Consider the following 20,427-nt stretch of genomic DNA (forward strand, 5'->3'; position numbering starts at 1 on the left):
AAGCCATCAGCAAAAAGACACCCCAAACTAGATTATTTGTATTTAAATACCACATTTTGTGCTCCAGTTTCCTGTCTCAGAACAGTCTCTTCCCCTCCCTCCCACTGCTAAAAGGACTGTCTCTGCCAGTGTCCACAGCAACAGCGACATTGTGTGCATTCTGTGACATGTCTCGTTTGAATGCCTGCCAAACACCTTCCCTGCTTTGCTTTTCTTTAAAATGGGGCAGAAATGTGCCTCTTCAAATCGTTCCCATAACCCTGTCACCAGCCTTGGAACTGGCCCTTGAGAAACCTAAGATCCAAACACTAAGATGCAGGCAATTATCACTGAACTGTTAAAAGAAGAAAAAGGAAAATAAAAATCAGCACTTAAGAGAGTGCTGTTCTGATGTACTTTAATTCTAACTTCCTTTAAAGGGCTTTTGAAATTTTATAAAGATGTAGGAGTGACATGATACTGTCCTCCACACATTGTTCTGCCAATGCAATTTAACTGTGATCTGCTCTTTGCTTTGTGAGGTGGATATGTCACATGGTTCCTTTTCACAGTATAATGATTTTATTTGTGTCACTAGAAACTGCACGAGGTACTCAAGGGTGGGTAAGACGCTGAAAGGAACATTTCACTTTCCTCTATTAACTTCTGGTGTACCACAGGACTGCATTGCATGTACTAAGCTCTCTGGAAAACCTTCTGTCATGTGTTTAGTTTCACTGGGATTTGTGCCCTACAACAACTCTGGGGTTTGCTTCCTGTTGATACTTCAGCTTCCAAGCCAAAAGCCAAAATCTTCCTTTAGTAACATTTAATGACGCCTTAATACCAGGTACTGATGCAAGTCCAGTAAAAAAAGGCTGATGAACACTGTAATCAAATGCCTTTTATAGACAAAATTATAAATGAGTGTGAAACCCAAACTACTTATTAAGCCAGAGTTTGGAGCAGATGTCTGTCTTAATTGCTTTATTAGCACCATAAAAGACAAAAAAACCTCTCCACTATGGTAATCATCAGATCTTGCTTGAATCAAAAAAACAATTCAAATCATTAATGTGACTCTAATGTTAACACATTCCTTTTCACCCAGCTATAAAAACAAATATGACATTTTTAGGTTATGTAATCCTGGCAACTTTTTTTAATATTTAATAGGTCTCTGTAAGACTGGAAATTCACTCTTGCCTCTTTATTCCCCTGCAATTGTGCATTTATATTGGAAACCTACTTCTGTCCCATAATAGTTTTTTAAATGTTACAGGTTAATACATTACAAGTGGTATAAAGAAAAATGACTGAAAATATCTCATTAAGTTAGAGATTTTACACTGAAACCTGATAAGGAGTTTTGATGGAAATCTACAAAAGCCAGGCTCAAAGCACAAAATAAACACCACTACGAAAGACCCTCTTCCATTAAGATCAGATCAGAGTTTGCAGGTGTTTGTACAGCTGTTGGCTGGGTCTTACACTGAGTAAAAAAGGGGTTGTGATCTTCTTCATGGGGAGCCAAAGTTCTCAGGCTTTGATCCCCATCTCAAGAAGTGCTTCAAGATGTCCAGCCCTGTGAATTTCATAGAGTTTCAGTGTTACTAATATTAGAGTGAAGTACTTCTCTGAAACCTTCAGGCTGCTGAAGCAAGAAAACTAAGAGCAACTTACTACTTCCCTTTTAGCATTGGGATTTGAAGCACTGGGATTTGAAGCATTACTTGCCAATTTGTACCAGTTCATGTAAATAAAAAGGTAACATTTCAGCCCTCTGAACCTGTGCACAAGAGACATAGCCAGGTTGTAATTTTGGATGTCTTACTCCTTTTCCTTAGCCACTATTACCTGACCTCTACAAAGCCTTCTCATTCTTAACATTGAAGAAACTCGTTCACTTTTCCTTCAGACATGACTAAAATGAGGGAGGGATAGTGAGAGAAAAGAAATAGAAAGAAAAGGAAGGTGGGAACAAACAAACTTGAGCAGACCCAGGCCCCTTTCCAACTGCTGCTCTACCTCCTCCACCAAATTCCTTGCCTTTTCAATGCTGTTCTCACTAAACTCTCCAGTGGCCAGTTCTCAGCCACATCCTTTCATTTCACCTTTCTACCACCTCTAAAAGTCAGCTACCCAATCCATTTTAACAACCCAGGGAAAGCAAAAGTCCACTTACAGACACATGCCTTTCATATGTGCCTTGAAGCATTTGTTACTATTAGAGGGCAAATTTGCCCATTTATTGTTTCACATTTTATTTGACCAGCAGTGCTCAGTGGACTCCCAGATGAAATCCCAGCACATATTCTCGCTCCAAAATAAAAGGAAGACAGGCAGCAATCTCTGGTCTGGCACTCATGCTGCTGATGACTTGACCAGCTGACCACGTCTGCTCTGCAGTGCGTGGCTTGACTCTTCTCTGGGTGCTGCAGGATAAATCTGGAGTCACAGCTATTATTACTGTATGTTCAAGGCTCTCTGGGGCCTTGTTTAGTTGAAATGGTGCAAAAAAAGAAGTAGAAATGACTGAACAGGCAGTAGACATGCTTGAGGCCCAAGATTCAAACTGTTCCCTGGACTTCTTCAATTTAACAGTGTAGCTGTACCTTTAGCATTCTTTATGTCTCTGGACATAAAAAATGCCAATCAGACTTGTCGTTCAGTGGTGGAGAACTGAGCTGCTCTTGAGCCTCACAGCAGCATTACATATTAAATATATACATAAGTGTGTGTGTGTGTGTGTATTTACCTGCAACAAAAGAAGTTGCATAAGTTTCAGGCCACTGGATCCCAGGAAGTAGATAAAGTATTGAAAACAAGACACTGCTGCCATAAAAGTGCTAAATCTTGATGCTGTAGTGGAGCAGGATTAACTGGGAATGCTCATCGTAGTCCTAAGCAGGTACTCTACTCCTTATCAAAACACTTCTCAGAGAATTGCTTGTATTTTAGTTGGGGTTGAGGGTCCTATTTATTATTACTCATAATATGGCTGGATACAAGCAGAGATGCCATCAGAGGTTCTCTGGATTGAAAAGACACTTCAGGATGTTAACGGCTCTGAAACTGTTGCTAAAGATGTTTAGTGGGCTTCACAGAAAGACAATAATCTCTCCACCAGGGTCATGCTTAGCCAAAGCTCCCCCATCTCTTTGAACTACAGAATGAATTCCTGACATCCTTCCCACTGCTGTGTCCTTCCATCTGGCCACAAGACCCTTCTGGAAAATAAAAAGATGCTTGAAAATCACAAAACCCTTCATATCCTCAGCTGGAGGCAGCCTAAAACAGTAAACAGAGGCCAAAAGAACTTAAACATGTCAACATTTGGCCACCATGCTCCAGCAATAGGATAAATGTAGCCAAGGAACAGAGAAGTAACAAAGCATTTATTTGTCACTTCAGTACTGTCAGCTTGGCTTCTGGAATACAGTTCAGTATTGTACACAAACACACATCCAGACTCTAGCACAGGACAATCTTCCCTCTTTAAATGCTCAGCACTCCATAATTAATAGTATGTTAGAAAGTGTCACAGCTGTTTGGCTTTCATGAGCTGCTTCTATACAATGGATGCTGTATAGGTTTCATAACACACTTTTGCAAAACAAAGGATTTAGTCTTTCATTCTTGATGTCTTGTATTTCCCGTCCCTATTTATCATCAGTTACAATACTACTCCTGTATGTTATTCACAACAAAAGCAAATGTTTAAAGGTCAGATTTTCAAATTAAAATGCAATAAAAGTTCTAAGGCATTACACTTGCAGTTCCCAAAGGATATTTTAAAGTACTGTCATGCAATGAACAATGTAATCCTGAGTGAGGAAGATCATGAATTACTATGACATCCAGCTATGCAAGATAATGCAGCAGGCCTGCTGATGTAATTCCCACTGCCTTTAAAAATCCATATCCCTGCTTCTGCTACTGCTGAATCTGGCCACAATGTTGACTGCAAAGTCCAACCAAATGAGCAGGGACACTGGGGCTGATCAGAGACATTGCCACCTCTCACCTGAGTTTCTCTCTGTATATTCGAAAATGGAAATGGTGTCATCACTCAGGAAGAAGGAAATAATGAATTTACGATCCTTGTCCACGGCGATGTCCGTGATGAGTTTCGCCGCATAGCGCAGTATCTTGCTGTCCATGCCATATCTAAAAAAGCAAAGGAACGGGTAAGAAATCAAAAACAGTGTGAGAAAAGTTTTCACCCCTAAGAGATGCCTTCTCCTGAGTTTTGTAACATACATTAATTGTGTTATTACTGCACCAAGAAGGAAAATGGATAAGATTCACTACTTTGTCAAAAAACCTTTTCAGCTTAAATTAACAGAACCAGATAGAGTCGGTCAGACAGAAAGGAGTAATTTTCAGGGGAAAATTACTTCTCTGCCACAGGTCTGGAATTAATTTTTATTCAAGTTGAGTTGCAAATCAAGCCTGAAGTTACTTTCCAGAAAATTTTTAAAGGAAGAATATTCAGGTATGTATATTTTCAAAGCAAATTCTGAATAGCAATTCATACAAGGATTATCACCCACAAATTCAGGTTCACCAGATGACCTTACTAGCTAGATATTTATTAAGTGATTGTGTTTTAAATAATTTGCAGTGTCTGTACACATACTATCAATACATGCCTTTTCTAACTGCTTTCCTCTTTTACAAAGGCTCTCCAGGTGAATCTGTAACAGGAGACTTTGCTTTTTTGCTTTGGCTTCAACAGTGGCAGCCTAATAAACCATTTTGTAATGGAAAGTAAAGTGTTAAAGCTTTCGTAGTGCTACAGTAAACTGCATTAAATTCAGCAGATTAAAAAAAAAAAAAAAGTAAGTATCAGAAAGTCAAACAAAAACAAATCTCTGTTGGTCTGCTGGATCATCCAAAATTTCTGACTAATGCCTGGACTAAGATTTCTGTCAAACTGCCACTGAAGACAGCAGAGGGAAGGAAGTAGAGGATGGAAGGGTCATAATATTTGCCTTCTCCAAAGAGATTTTGCAGAGTTTGTAGAAAATTGGAGTACCATGTCACTGACCCAGGCCTCATGCACCTGTCCCTTGAAAGTCTGATGAGCTGTATATTTTTCTGGAAAAAAATGACATCCCACATAACATTTATCTCCTTCACAAAAATACATCATTTAAAAAACTGAAATAGTTTTTCACACAAAATACCTGTCTTTCACCAGGAATTGCCTGTAATCCTTATGGACAGCCTGGATAACCACACCCTTACAGGAGCTCAAAGAATCTTCTTCAGAACCAAATCCATTATAAGGAGGAACAATTTTTTCTGGTTTTGGAGGTGGTGGAGTCTTATACTGAATTGGGGTGAAATCCACTGCAGCAAAGAGAGCAAGACTTATTTGTTACTGGTGATGAAGGCATTTTACCAAGGATTTAAACTTTCAATATGAATAGTTATTAGCCTACTTCTGTAACAGACCACAGATCAAAGTCAAACCAGGATCCCTCCTACTGTTACAGGGTAATAAAAGACTCCATAGAGCCAACAGCAAAATTATTTCTTCAAGGGTTTCAGGATTTCATCTATAATCTTAAAATGTTTGAAAAATATCATTAAGATACACAGGCAAAAGGAAAGACAAATACAGTTTCAAAATGGGATAAAATAGTAAATTAAAAACTCTAAATTTTTCAGTTTCATCCTTTGAGACAACATCATTAAGTAAATAACTGTCCTATGAGATTCCTGCCCTGTGCTTTTGGCTAGAGGAAAAAAAATACATAAATAAATAAAATGTTATTCATTACTTAAAGCATACATATATTAAAAGTCTTTGGTACACTAAAGCCAATAACTTCAGCCCACAACTCACTATATCCAGAGTTTTGGGAAGCTTTGTTTTTTCCTCATTTTGCCCAGACTCAAGTCTTGCCTTGCAGTGTTCAGTGGTCCTGACTATCCCAGGTACACAGCAGGAACTGTCCTGACTCAGCAGAGGCACATCTGGCCAGGGACCTGCACTCAATTCCCACAGAGGTACCTCCCAAAAGTGCTGCTTCCCTGATTCTCACTACTCCTCTCTTGGTGAAAATCTTGTCCCATTTGGCCCCTTGTTGCACCCCTATACTGCCCTTCTGCTGCAGAACAGCTTCCAGTATGTTCACATAAAACTTCAGAGAGGAGCTCAGTCTGCTGCTGAAATGAGGTTCATGGAAAATGGGAAGGTGAGAAGAAAATAAGGAACTTATGGGAGAAAGCAAATGGGCAGATCTGAGACAAAGGAAGAAAAGAGCCACAGGAACACAGGATAACTCAGGCCGGACAGGACCTCAGGAGGTCTGCTCAGCACAGGATCTGCCTCAGGTCAGAGGAATATAAGAGATATGAGAACAGTGCATAAAAGTGGATAAAATGAAATAAAGGGATTTTTTTCCTTTAAAACTTAACTTTTCTACCCAGAATTGAAGGGAGATGGATAACCTAAACTTAATAGTATGGGCTTCAGTGCAAATAGACGAGGGTGACAAAACTGCTGTCACTTTGAACACTGAACTGGTTTGTGATTAAAATGTTTTAAACATGGCTATATCAGAAGATCAAAGGACAACATTCCTAAAATCTGACTTGCCTAACAGCAGTGTGAGTTGAAAAATAAAGCAAGCATTCAGATGTCAGAATTTTCCTTTAGCCTGTAAAGAATTAGTTCTCCTTTAGCCTTTACCTCTCAGAAGAACATGGTCTGACTAAAAAGGCTGATACTTTCACCTGAATCAGTCAAAAAGGGCTTTGCAAAACCACACCAGCATTCTTCTCCATAAAAACTACATGTGCCCCTTCTGGGACTCAGAAGCAAAATGGCCAAGCCCAAAGAAAGACCATTCAGAGATCTTCAAAGTAAGTTTCACCATGAAAGAGTATGTGCGTGTAAATATGCACCAAAATCACAGACTCATAGGATCATAGAATGCTTTGGGCTGGAAGGGACCTTAAAGGTCACCTCATTCCAAACCCCCTGCCATGGGCAGGGACAACTTCCACTAGAGGTTGCTCAGAGCTCCATCCAGCCTGGCCTTGAATAACTCCAGAAATCACACAATTAATTAGATCATCTGAGATCAGCAAGTCCAACCTATGACCAAACACCACCTTGCCAACCAGACCACGGCACCGAATGCCATGTTCTGTCTTTCCTTAAAAACCTGGTGGTGGTGACTCCACTGCCTCCCTGGGGAGCATATTCCCATGTGTAATCATCCTTTCTGTGAAGAATGTCTTCCTAATGTCCAACCCAAACCTCCCCTGGAGCAGCTTTAGACTGTGTCCTCTCAACAGTCACTGCTTGCCTGGGAGAAGAGCCCAGCCCTGCCTGGCTCCAACCTCCTTTCAGGGAGTTGTGGGGAGTGATAAGATCACCCCAGAGCCTCCTTTTCTCCAGGATGAATACCCCCAGCTCCCTCAGTCACTCCTCACAGGACTTGTACTCCAGACCCTTCCCCAGCTCTGTTGCCCTTCTCTGGACCTGCTCTGGATGGAGCATCTGATATTTCTTGGGACAACTTGTTCCAATGCCTCACCATCCTCACAGCACAGAACTTCCTCTTAATATCTGACCTCAGCACACTCTCTTTCAGTGTGAAGCCATTGACCCTTGTCCTGTCACTCCAGTCTCTCTCAATTTTTCCTGTCTGTTCTCCTCAGGTACTGGAAGGCCCCATTTAGGTCATCCCAAAGCCTTCTGAACTGCCCAGTTCTCCAAGCCATTGACTACAGGAGAGGTGCTCCTTCCCTCTGATCAGCTTGGTGCCTCTTCTAGACTCCCCAAGAGGTCCATATCCTGGGACCCCGGGGCTGGATGCAGCACTGCAGGTGGAGTCTCAGAAGAGTGGATCAGAGAGGCAGAATCCTTCCCTCCCCTGCTGCTCACAGTGCTTTGGATACAGCCCAGCACACCCTTGACCTCTGGGCTGAGAGGGCACATGGCCAGGGCATGTCCAGCACCCCCAAATCCTTCTCTGCCTGGATACTCTGGATCTGCCCATCCCACAGCCTGCACTGATACTGGGGATTGCCCCAGCCCAGGTGCAGTGCCTTGAACTTGTTCTTATTAAACCTCATGTGATTCCCGTTAAACTTTATGAGATCCCCTATTTTCTAAGCACTGTTTTTTACCAAAACACCACATTTTCACAGCGTGTGCTTGATACAGGCAATTCCTGATAGCATAAACAGGAAGCCTGTAAATCTGCATAGACAGAGCAGAAGAGTAAACCCCGATGCCTACAGGTGCTGAGCACCGCAGGTAGTGCACGGGATCCGCCTGCGAGATTCCTGCTGGACTCCCGGCGAGATTCCCGCTGGACTCCCGGCGAGATTCCCGCTGGATTCCCGGCGAGATTCCCGCTGGATTCCCAGTGAATTCGCGGGTCCCGCGCCGGGAGCGGCGGCTCCGCGCTCCCACAGCGCCACCCGGTGGCGGCGCGGCGGAGGCGGCGGGGGCGGACGCTGCTCATCAGCCCGAGCTCTCTTTTTTAATCAGACATTACGGAACAGCGGATTTTGGCAGACACGAACCCCGCCTTTTTGCTCAGGTGTCACAGGTCCTGCCAGAAGCAGGTACCCCTCCTCGGGGTACCAGGGCACTTGCATGGACCCTGGCAGCCGAGGACAAGACAGCGTTTACACGCTGGTCACAGTGTGCACATTCACACCCGTGCATAAGGCATTAATTAAGACACGCTAAAGCATTTCCCCTTTTGTAAACTTCAGCGCATGTGGATGAAAATTAGCTTTATAAACTAGAAGGAAATTGTAAATTAAGAGGAATAATGTTTTATCCCTGGGGGATGTGTTGAATACCTCTCAAGTGAAGCTTGGAATAAGTAAAATCCAAAGGGAAGTTCAGCCCTTTGCTTCCCAGCTCATCCCTGAAGTAAAATGAACTTGTGTCATTCATAGTATTACTAATTTTAGAAAAGACCTCTGAGATCATTCAGCACTGTCAGGTCTACCACTAAACCACGTCCCTCAGTGCCACATATACACATTTTTTGAACACTTCCAGAGATGGTGACTACACCCCACTACTTTCCTGGCAGTCTGCTCTAGCTTGACAACCCTTTCAGTCAGGAAATGGTTCCTAATATCCAATATAAACCTCCTCTGAGGCTGTTTCATATTGTCCTGTCACTTGCTAACTAAGAGACCAAGCCTCACCTGTCTAGGTTCACTAAGTAGAAAAACACAAACATCCAGCCTTGTGTCACCTATATTTTCCAGGATTTTAAAGGATTATATATTCATATTCTCTTCTGTGAATGAGGAAATTCAGAAAGAAATTGCCATGGAAAAATACAGGTTACAAAACTAGTCAAAAACTCATTTCTGAAACTTGTGAAGAGCCAGCTACCCGAGCTCAAAACTCATTTCATCTTTGCTCTGCCACACAGCTTTAGGGCAGAATCAGACAGACAGCTGGCACTTACATACAAAATGCACTCTTCTCAAGGTGATCACGGGTGTTTAAGAAAATTACCTCTGTCCAGTCTAGAAAAGGAATCAATTCTCACTTCCTCCAGGCTGTCACATTTTCAGTGTAAATTTACAGTGGGTAAAGAGTAAAGTGAAAGTCTGGGATTACAAATTTTACTTCCAGAAAGAATAGCACAGGTATTTTTGCCATGTAGATTTTCATCCCTTGTTACTGCAGTAACTTGGGGGGTTATTTCACTTCGTTTATCAAACATGGACCACATACTTGTAGATTTCTCACAACTTTAAAACCTGAGTGGGACTGGAAAAAGCACTGGAAACAGCAAGAAACAAAACAGCTCCAGCCACATTCTTAGCATATAAACAATTTGAAGACAGTAAAGCCTTCTTAGTAAGAAAAACTAAATTCCTCACAAAGCATTTGTTGCCAGAGAGGCAGCATTAAACCAGTTTGAATGAGCGTGTCAGATTTCAATTTCAATATACATTTTGAGATTTTGGTATAGAGTGTGAGATTACCTTCTGCCCTCATTGAAGAACTGCAGGAAAACTCTCATGTGTTAGATAAGACCATATTTCAAGGAAGAGCCAAGTGCTACATATTTTGGATTAGGATGATAACTATACTGAATATCAGGATTTAGAACAGGAAAGAAATTCTGCCTTCAGAGGAAGAGGACAGGCACCTCTGAACATTAAAGCCAGGAAACAGAAATCCCACTAGACTTGGACAATATAAAGAGGTGGTGATAACCTGGGAGATGGCAGTTAGCACAGTGTTCTCTATATATCAGAGAAGATGTATGACAAACAGCTGAGACCTTCTAGTGACAGTCTGCTTCACAACTCAGGTAAGAAGTAAAATAAGAAGAAAATAAGAACTTCTACATGCAGAAATAAAGAAAATCTAGTGCTCACAGAACTGTCCATGCAGTTTGAAACACTGTTTATCCTGATTCAAAGAAAATCTCCATTTAGAGTCTTACTTCTTAATGATTATTACAGTTACCTGGGCAAAAAAGATGAATATATATATTCACAAGTATATTTAGAAGTCGCTGCTCAGTCTCCACCACGTGTAGTGGAGAGGTTAAACACCAGAGACACTGACCTCTGCCGAGCCTAGTGAAAATTGGCAGCAGGCTTTAGTGCCCCGCTGAGGGGAAAGCAAGGAGTCAGCTGTTATCCCCGTTATCCAGGAGCAGCTGCCTGGCCAGCAGCACTCGGCCCTGCCCCGGCAGCGGGTCAGGGCCGGAGCCTGAGAAATGAGGGGGTGGGAGGGGTGGAGAGCCGGCACAGGAGAGGGATTGCAGGGTGCTCTGAAAAGCCTCAACAGCCAGGCTTGGGAGGTGCTGGGACAGGGAAGAAAAAGCTGTAGGAAACCAGATTTTCCTGGTTTTGTTCCATCTTGAGTAATCTGTTATTTAAGAAAGAATACTTTATACTCTGTGCTAAGATATTGTATTAAGTGTACCAAGTACCAGTTTCCCCCTTGCTGCACATCACCCTGTTTCCCATTTCAGCAGGGTGACCACAACACCTACATGGCTACAGAGTCTTTTTCACCTCCTCTGAGGCTGCACTAGCAAGTCTGGACAGGTAACTTTACACATTAATGCATTTTCTCTTGCATTCATAGTACTTTTAGGTGACAGTAATGCCATCAGCTTCCTACTAAAGAGCATTAGCTACATTCATCTATGGAAAAACTCTGCTTTTCACAAACATATTAAAATAGGCAAACCCCACATTAGAAATATATCACGTTTTTCAAGAGAAATCTAAACTACTCTTCATTCTCCTAAAAGGCAAATTCTGTGAGCAAGCAACTTGTGCTGAAACTGCAGACTCAAAAATAAATGTCAGCTTCTTTAATGGCTTTGGCAGAAGAGTATAAATTGAAGGGGAGCAATATAAAAACACAATAACAAAACAGTTGGATTGGTGCCATGAGGTGCTGAGTACTGTGCCTTGATGTAAGAACTAATTTATCTACTTGCTTACTCTTACTCAAGTAAATGGTCTCCCTGGACTGGAACCGCAATTAAGTCCATTCCAGTTTTAATTGGATGGGAGTGGAATTCTGAGCACTTTGTGGGACTGAGTCCACTGAGAGTACTTGTACATCCACAGACACACACAAAATGTGTAAATCACTAAGAGTAAAAGGTGAACACTCACTAATTCTCTCTAAAAACCTGCTTTTAAGCCAAAACATACCCTGGTCTCCTGATTTTACTCCTGGTCCCTTCCAGTTAAAAAGTTATACCTACATTTTTTTAATCCTTGTGGGGAAAGCAGGAAAGAATTTTACAGCCAAATGTGTGAATCCCTTAGCTCTAAGAAAGTATTGTCTGTGAACAAGACAGGTTGCATCAAGATGGATGGTTTTCCATGTCAGCCAGAGTCTCTGCCATCATATATCCTTAAAGGTATGTGTAAAACACTTCCCAGTTTCCCAAAGGTCTCAGCTAGAGCACATCTTTGTGTGTTTGGTGTCAACGAGGCAGAGAAACTAGAGAGAGCACTGAGAAAAATTATTAGAGATAGAAAGGAATGGACTATGAAGAAAGACTGAAATGTTTTCCCTTAGCATCAAATGGCCTGGGATGGGGGCAGGGGAGTAAGGTTTTGTATTGGAATAATGTTCAGATATGTACAAGGTTATTAAAAGAGAGTATTGAGCAGTTGTTCCCCAAGTCCAACAGAGATAAGAGAAAAAATTTACTCTCTCAGTTTACACAAACCAGCCTCAGAGTAGCTTTTAAGCAGCATTTTTAACTATGAGGTTAGGACAAAATACCTCAGGAGGCAAAGAAATCTCGTTTACTGCAGAACAGGAACAGACTAGACCACCTACAGTTTTCCAGAATTCTGCACATCAGCAACTTCTGAATTCCCCTAACTTGCAAACCACCTAACTTTTAACATCCAGAGACATAAGCAGTAATTACTGAGCCAGCATTAGAGGAGGGGGAGGGCCTTTGCATTTGTGTATCACTTGGTTGCACTGCTTGTTTGATCCAGGATGGTCAGCTGCATTTCATTTATTGCCTGCCCTGAGTAAGAAATCCCCATTCTCTGTTCAGGGTAATTTGCTCAGACAGAGGATAGTGCTGCCAAAAAGCAGCAGTGGTCTTGGCTGAAGAAATTCTCAGAGCAGAACCCCCTATTTTGCATCTCTAGAGTTAAATTTGCTATTATTACAGGTAACACCATGGTTATTGAATATGGCTTCCTCACACACTAGCAAGATCAGGTTTACTTTGGTACAGACATGCCAAGGTATTTTTGAAAAAGTCCTAATGAGAAATATTTTGCCAAATAATAAATCTAGTGTTTGAATGGCAATGCTACAGCATTTCATTCCCCCAATGCAGCAGACAAGCTGATACACACACTTCTATCTGACCACAAGGTAACAGAAATAGTCTGCTCAGGTGTTTTATTTCACAGTGGCAGAGAAAGGCCATAGTAGGATTCTTCCAACCATCTCTGAATAGTCAGATGCTCAGCTATATTTATTGAATGAATAAACTGACAGAAAATAACTAAGTCATTTTTGCAGGAAGATGTCCATGGTGGAACCATTAGCAAGTCTGACTGGAGACATTCAAAGACAGATAAATGAAAGCCTCTATTGTTATTCATTTCCAAAATGCTTTTCCATAATGGACATAGTTGCTAAATATTTCTGGAATTTAGTACTGAAACTTCACAAGATACGCACTCTAATGGTCCAGAATACACAAACCTGCATTGTAAAAACCAATGATGTGATAGACTAAAACTGTCATGTCACAAAATCTTATTATGTGAGGATTCTGACATCCATATAAAATGAAATATAAGGGGGAATAATTGAGCTCATTCTACTACATCCTCTTTATTATTTTCTGACTGCAAACACAGCAATTGAAAGTGGAGGGGAAAGGAGAGAAGAAGAAATGCCAGTCTATCCATTTGACTATTTTGTCATTGTAGTTTTCAAATAGAGGCATTAGGAGCAGAACACATACATTATATGCTAGTTTTCAAGGGAGCAATGTATAAGAAAGCCCTTCTGGGTTACCTGCAAAATTACTGCTTTGCTGCTAACAGCCTACAACAGATTGTTATTGCTAAAGGTTTTAATGAACATGTTTTGTCAGTAATAAAATTTGAAGACAGCTCTGCTAAATTCGGAAGTATAAAAATGCTCATAAGGAAAGGATAATGATCACTACTTACCAATTCCATACTTTTTCCTGTAATGTTCCTTAGTGAATTCATCACAATCACAGAGTAATATTTGCCTTCCCCAAACATTAATTACGGCCCCTATTTTCAAGTCACTGTCTTTGTAAAATTCCGGACGCACTGCTCCTGTCTAATAAAAGAAGGAACATTTATACAGCAGTTCCATAAATCTCAGAATCACACAACCTTTTTTAAAACCCAGGTCATTTAGTGTGTGTGATTTAACAACCTTTGGAGTCCATTGGTAAGTGTATTTCACCCCAAGTTAAGCTCCTTCACTTTTACAAATGTGGAATTTACATACAGTGAATCTCAGTAGCTCTCGTTTGAGCTACTCTCCAGTGGCAACACAATTTCATAAATAACTCTCTTTGTTGCAGAGGATAACAACCATAGGAATTACAAAAACTGTGATAAACATATTCAACTGCTGGAGGCACTCAATAATTTCTGACCTGCAGAACGTCCCGAATGTAATAGCCTTTGTTTCTTTCTGACTTTCCCAACACATTGAGCAGAGTGTAATTGGTGATGGTGCCTGGATGATATGGAGCAGCAGGAGCATTCTGCAAGGAAAGAGACCAACTCTTCAGAAATATGGCTGACAGTGAAGAAAGAGAACTCTGCTACCTTAGAACCAGCAGGTTTGTTACACACTGGATGTTATTGTAGTATTTTCTGGGAGAATTTTCAGTAAATGCTAAGATTCTACTACCAAACCTAAAAGCCAAAAGTGTATATTCCAAAAGCCAGAATCTATATATGCCAGAAGCAGCATTCAGAATCTTATTCTCTCTCCAAGGGTAAAGTCTCCTTTCTCTTGGAAGCAAACAGAAAGCAAAGGTCAGCATACCCAAAGTACCACATCATTGTCAACATCTGCTCTGAAGGATATTATTTTGATTGGTAATAATTATAAAAACATGCAAAGAACCATCCAGGATTGGTCCTATCCACTACACAAACACAGGAGATTCAAGTCAGCATGATTTTGTTGGCAAAGATGTGTTTTTGTTTCTATTGTTAGTTTTAAAATTACAGAAGTAATTTATCCCAATAATATCAAACTTAATATATATTTATGTCACATTTTTTATAATTATGAATAAACTGCTGATGCGGGGTAATCAAAATTAGTTACTTTGTCTTACCACCTCTCCTGACCCCTCAACTTTTGATTCCTCTGCTGCCATTCTCAAAATGGAAAATGTTTCCTTTCTCAGAGGAAAAATCCAGTCCTTAAAATTGCAACATGCACCTCTGTGGTCAAAGGGGTCTGATATCATAGAACCACTGCTAAATCAGCATCTCAGAACACAGGACTTACAAGGTGAGAAAAGTGTAATATTTTGCTGGTAGGTTTTTATTATAAAATCTCAGGTACATCTATGGTATCACAAATAGATTATCACTGTTAGAAGCAAAGGAGGAAATTACTCCCAAGTATTTTATTCCATCTGTTGGCTGATGTTATTCTGTCATCAGGATCTGTCAGGAGTGATACAGAAGTGTATCCAGATCAGTAATTTTATAATCATAACATGTTACAGAGGATACAAAGCCTTTGAAGATTTCTCTGAATTGAGCCTTTCTCATGATTAATGCCCAAGAAAGCTTATTGATGGGTTTGTATTGATTTTAATTGGCTTTGCTTAATATCCCAAACCCAGAAATTCAATTTTAAGAAATCACACCAGATCTGCTGTGAAGAAGTCATGTTATAGAATACTAAAACTGGCTTTTCCAAAGGCTGCAAATGTAAGTCATAGATCAAATCTGAATTCACCACAGTTTTACATAAGTTTATCATTATTAATTTTCCTGTCTTCCATTATTGCAGTTTTATTTGTACAGTTACCTTAATACATTAACATAGGAGAAAGAAAATCATAAGACATGGCTGTGACTAAATGCTCCTTTTAGTTTAAGCATGACATGCCTAAAGATATTTTTCCATCACTTATTAATTTACTACACGAGTATGTGTGCAAAATCTAAATCATGCAATTATGATTAATACTCTGAAAACACCTTCTAAATATCATTACAATCCTAATGCAGGATGTTCAAATCAAGGCATTCAGCATTTCTTAATTATCGTAAGAATTTGAAATTTTCATTGCTCACCTTTGGAAGCTTATCTCTTTTGAGGAAAAATGGAACTACATCCCGGCCTGAATTTGATGGTAAAATTTCTCTTATATCAATAGTATCATCAGACAAATAATAACGAAGAACAAGTTCCCGTGGGTCAGAGAGCTGTGATTCTGGGTCGTTCCATATGCAAAAAAACCCCAAAACTTGTCCATCAAACTCCAGAAATTGTTTCAAAGTGTCAAAGCGCTCATAAGGGTGAAAAGGATTTGTGCTCTCCAGAAGTCTCTGGTAAAGGAGAAATTAAGAGAAATGTATTTTTAATTATTTACTCTAAAAACAGGATCACAACTGCATGGTGCTGTCTAACCTTAGAAAATGGCTTTAGGATTTTCAAATGACACCACACCATTGTAATACATGAAATATGATGTATGCCATTATCAGAGAAGTATTTACAATGTTGCTGTGCCCTCATAAAACACATGAAAACAATTTTGGATTGGTTTTAATCCTTGTTTTTCTTGCAACAAGGTCCTCTAGATCAGAGAATTGTTAAATTATTTACAGTATAGCTCATATCTTCAAGAAACTGCCTGTGGTAATCAGATGACTAGAATGCCAAATAGCATCACTCTTCCTGATTTACTTCCTTAAAAATTATTTCTTACAGATAATGTGGTGTAAAGAATCAATTTATTCTTTTCCCTTTGGTATTTTCTGTTGTTCAACTTTAAAACATAGATTTTTAACTTTTGATTCATGCTACACAGTTGGCAGGTACTGGGTATCTTTGTTCTCCTCTCAAAACACACCCATGGGTCTAATAAGGAACAGCAATGTTCAACTAAAGATATATTCCAGCTGATGTGACAAGGTGCTTCCTGCAGTCATGGTTGCTGCAAAACCAGTAGCACTGGGTTAAACTGGGTCCCAGGATGATGATCCAGTCCAAGGACTGCATTTCTATACTGTTAGTTCACATCTATAAATGGTGACCTGAACAGAGTGTTTTTCATAAATCCAAATCCACATTACCAAAGTGCATTAAAAGGGACAAGATAATCCTTCTCATCTACGAAGTTGCTTCCAAAGAAGAATTGTGACAGACATTGATGAGACAGTGTGAACTGAACTGTCTGAACAGAAAACAATGTTGACTGTGGACAGCTTATATTGCTGTCTAAATTTCTCTTTACACACTAACACACCTTCTGGCCTTAAAAATCTGAGAGGCAAAAGGCCCATTCTTTCAGAGCATCAAATATTAAAATAAAGAGAGCAGAACCAAGTTATTTACCTTCCCAGTGCTCTCTTTCCTCCATCTTGACCCTTGAAGATGCAATAGGCAACAAAACACAGCCACAGAACCAGGTAACACCACTGTCATCCATGGAATACCACTTCCAGCAATACAGGAGGAATTTCTTCATGGAAAGGGTTCTTAAGCATTGGAAAGGGATGCCCAGGGAAGTGGTGGGGGCCCCATTCCTGGAGGTGTTCAAGGAACACATGGATGAGACACTCAGCGATCTGGTCTGGATGACAAGGTGGGGATTGGTCACAGGTTGGACTTGATGATCTCAGAGGTCTTTTCTAACCTAAATGGTTCTGTAATTCTGTGAAATATGAGTCTGAATGGTTTACTGCACTTTCCACTGCCCTCATTTTCTATCTTATCCCATTCCTTACCTTCCTTCATACCTTCATTTTCTGGTCATGTACTAGGAGTCCAGTGAAAACCAATTTAATTTTGCTCAAAGTAGCCCAGAGCAATCAAAAAAAAATTACCTTCCACAAATTAGGTGGTAATTTTTTCACAGAAAAGTGAAAGCATAAGGCAGCCAGAATCTGCTAAATAACTTTTCTGGAATCTCTCAACAACTGAGAACATGAAGACATAGTTTTTTGTAATTTTTTGTCTTCTGAAGCTCTTATTTCTCAAACCTTTTTTCCCTCTCCATTCTCTTTAGGGATTGATATGCCCAATTCTTGTACGTTTTGCTTTTTGTTAAAAAAAATATTAAAGCCTAAGTGGGTTATGCAGTATCATACAAAATGTTGACACAGTCTGACTGTATCAAGACAACTCAGCATGTGTTTATATACACAGCTGTTACCTACAGGGGCTGAGTAAGGGAAAAGAAACCCATGGCAGGCTGAGTCACCACAACACAGAACCAGATGTGTTACAAATGCTGCTTTTCACTGGGGGAGTGCACAAGCCCAGCAGCATGAATGAAGAGAAACCAACTTGTCGGCCTGAGAGTGCCTCAGAGACATATCTCAGTCACAGCCACCTTCCATTACTGCTGCTGAGGCCCACAGCAGTTTTCTCACCAGGAGCACTGAGGATGCCACAGACACAGGGAGTATTTGCTGCTTTCAGAGGACCAGGCTGGATCTGTCACAACAGGCTGCATATGGTGGGCCAACAGCGCTAAGAGTCAGGTCAAGTGCCATTTGCACTCATATTAATCAAGAAAAACAGAACTGAAAGAAACTTGTCATTATTCCCAACAGAAAATATCACTTCCATTACTATTCCCAGAGGGAAAAAAAAAAATAAAAAAAACCAAACAACCAATCCTGCAAAGGGGAATCTACATAGTATCTAGGAGTTGTCAGTGAGACTTCTGGAGGTGTGTGTTTGTGTATATGTGATCCCATATACTTACAAAAGAGGGAGGCAAATAAAACCTCTCAAGTCTTAAAACTGCAGAACACTGGGTTCTGTATGGCAGACGAATTTGCTTTACACATGTAAAGAGCTGTTAAAAACATGTTGGAGTAGAGATGAAAGATGCATATGAATAGAAGAAAGGAGTCTGCAGGAAGCCATGGGTGGGCTGGAACCACACTTCCAATTAGATCTTCCTTTAAACACTTTAAAAGTGTTTATTATCATTAGATTAGCTCAAGCAAAATCCTAATAGAACATGCAAATGACAGTAGAATGTGTAATAGGTACATCTTTCTTTTCTTTTCAGTTTAATACTGAAAGACTTATATTATTTTTCCTAATTAATTGTATTCTGTTTTAAAAGGTATGCAAACACATCCAGAGAAAATTATGTATATAGTACAATGAGGCACATACCAAAATTTTCAAACCTAAGTCTTCTCTTGAGATTTACTATGTTGAAATAGCTATTTTCCATTTGATATTAAAGAAATAATGTATGTAATGCATATAAGTAATATGCATTCAAATCAAGTTTTCTTCCAATCAGGTTTTCAGCACTGCTGCCCCTCCTGACCTTTTGCCGCTCTGTGGTGTATGGGTCGTCTGGACGGCTTGCAGGAGGATTTAGTCTGATTCCTATCTTCCTCAGGAAATTTTTTGTGTACAGGTCACAATCTATAATCTTATATTTTCGGCCATAAAGGGTTATTTCTGTGTTGATATTGAAATGATACATAGTATAGAACTGATCCTCATGAGGAGGTGGAAGTGGAATCTGGTGCCGTCGAACAATAGTTCCTGGAAAACAGAGTAAATTCATTAGTAAACAACATTTGCTCTAAGCATCCTGACAGAACTAGATTTAGAGAAGAAAAACCTGCCTTAGCAGGGAAAAAAGTATGACTTATCAAGGGACATTGAACTGAGCTTCCTTAAGGAGCACGTGGAAAGTAGAGACAAGAGAGGTGAGTTGGGCTGATTGCTGGTCTAAGCAAAGAATCCATCCCAAAAATACAGTGACACAATATCACAACCCACAGTCTAAAAGGAACATTATCCAAAAGAGAAAGAAAGGAGAGGAGAGAGGAGAAAAAAGAGAGATATTTTAACTTTGACAAAGTAATCAAATACTCAAATTTTCTTATTCATAGTCTTTAAATGAAAGGACTGTTATCCTGACAGCACTGAATTTTTATTACCTTTTGAGGATTAAAAGAAATTGCTATTGGCCTCTAAGCTGAAAACTCTCAAATACACTGATGAATTGGGTGATGTTTCAAAAGTACTCACTGCTTGTGAGCAAGAGACTGGAACATCTTTCAAATGAGGAAAGGTTGAGAGAGCTGGGACTGTTCAGTCTGGAACAGAGATGACTCGAGGTGGGGAAAACGTATCAAAGTTTACAGATACCTGATGGGAGGGAATGAAGAAGATGGAGCCAGGCTCTTCTCCATGGTGCCCATTGACAGGATGACAGCAAATGAAAAGATACAAAATTCCAGCTGAGCACACAAACCCACTTTTTTACTGTGAGAGTGATCAAATACTGGAACAGGCTCTCCAAAAGGGTTGCAAAGTCTCCATTCTCAAAGAAACCCACAAGGACATGGCCCTGGGCAGCTGTCTCCAGCTGATTCTGCTTGGAGCAGGGGTATGGACTAGAAAATCTTAAGGTATCCCTTCCAACCTCAGTGATTTAGGGATACCACAAATATTTTAGAAATAACTTACTGGAATTTTAGAACCAACTTAAGGGGTCCAGGGAAGAGAGGGGATAGAGACAGAGCAGAAGGGAGAAAGATACCACTGTGTGCTTTGGTGTTCAAAGGGCTTTGTTCCTAGTTTAGTCCACGGAAATTCTTTATGGTTCACTTTATTTCCCTATAGACTAATTTGTATGAAATACCTTTCTTTGCTACATTATCAGAGTTGTTTGTTAAGTTCTAATTCCTACA

General features: G+C 40.2%; 1 protein-coding gene across 1 annotated transcript in view; it reads right to left on the minus strand.

Annotated features, from left to right (window-relative positions):
* EFHC2 (EF-hand domain containing 2) overlaps nt 1-20,427 on the minus strand; it is a 56,080-nt gene that overhangs the window by 17,683 nt on the left and 17,970 nt on the right. Inside the window, exons 4-9 of the mRNA XM_041399952.1 lie at nt 19,047-19,270; nt 15,820-16,074; nt 14,148-14,258; nt 13,684-13,822; nt 5,172-5,337; nt 4,007-4,149 (exon numbers count right to left, since the gene is read on the minus strand). Coding sequence (XP_041255886.1) covers nt 4,007-4,149; nt 5,172-5,337; nt 13,684-13,822; nt 14,148-14,258; nt 15,820-16,074; nt 19,047-19,270 — 1,038 coding nt within the window. The remainder of the gene's footprint in view (nt 1-4,006; nt 4,150-5,171; nt 5,338-13,683; nt 13,823-14,147; nt 14,259-15,819; nt 16,075-19,046; nt 19,271-20,427) is intronic.

This window comes from Onychostruthus taczanowskii, unplaced genomic scaffold, assembly GCF_017590055.1.
Source record: "Onychostruthus taczanowskii isolate IOZ18803 unplaced genomic scaffold, ASM1759005v1 scaffold17, whole genome shotgun sequence".
Classification (NCBI taxonomy): domain Eukaryota; kingdom Metazoa; phylum Chordata; class Aves; order Passeriformes; family Passeridae; genus Onychostruthus; species Onychostruthus taczanowskii.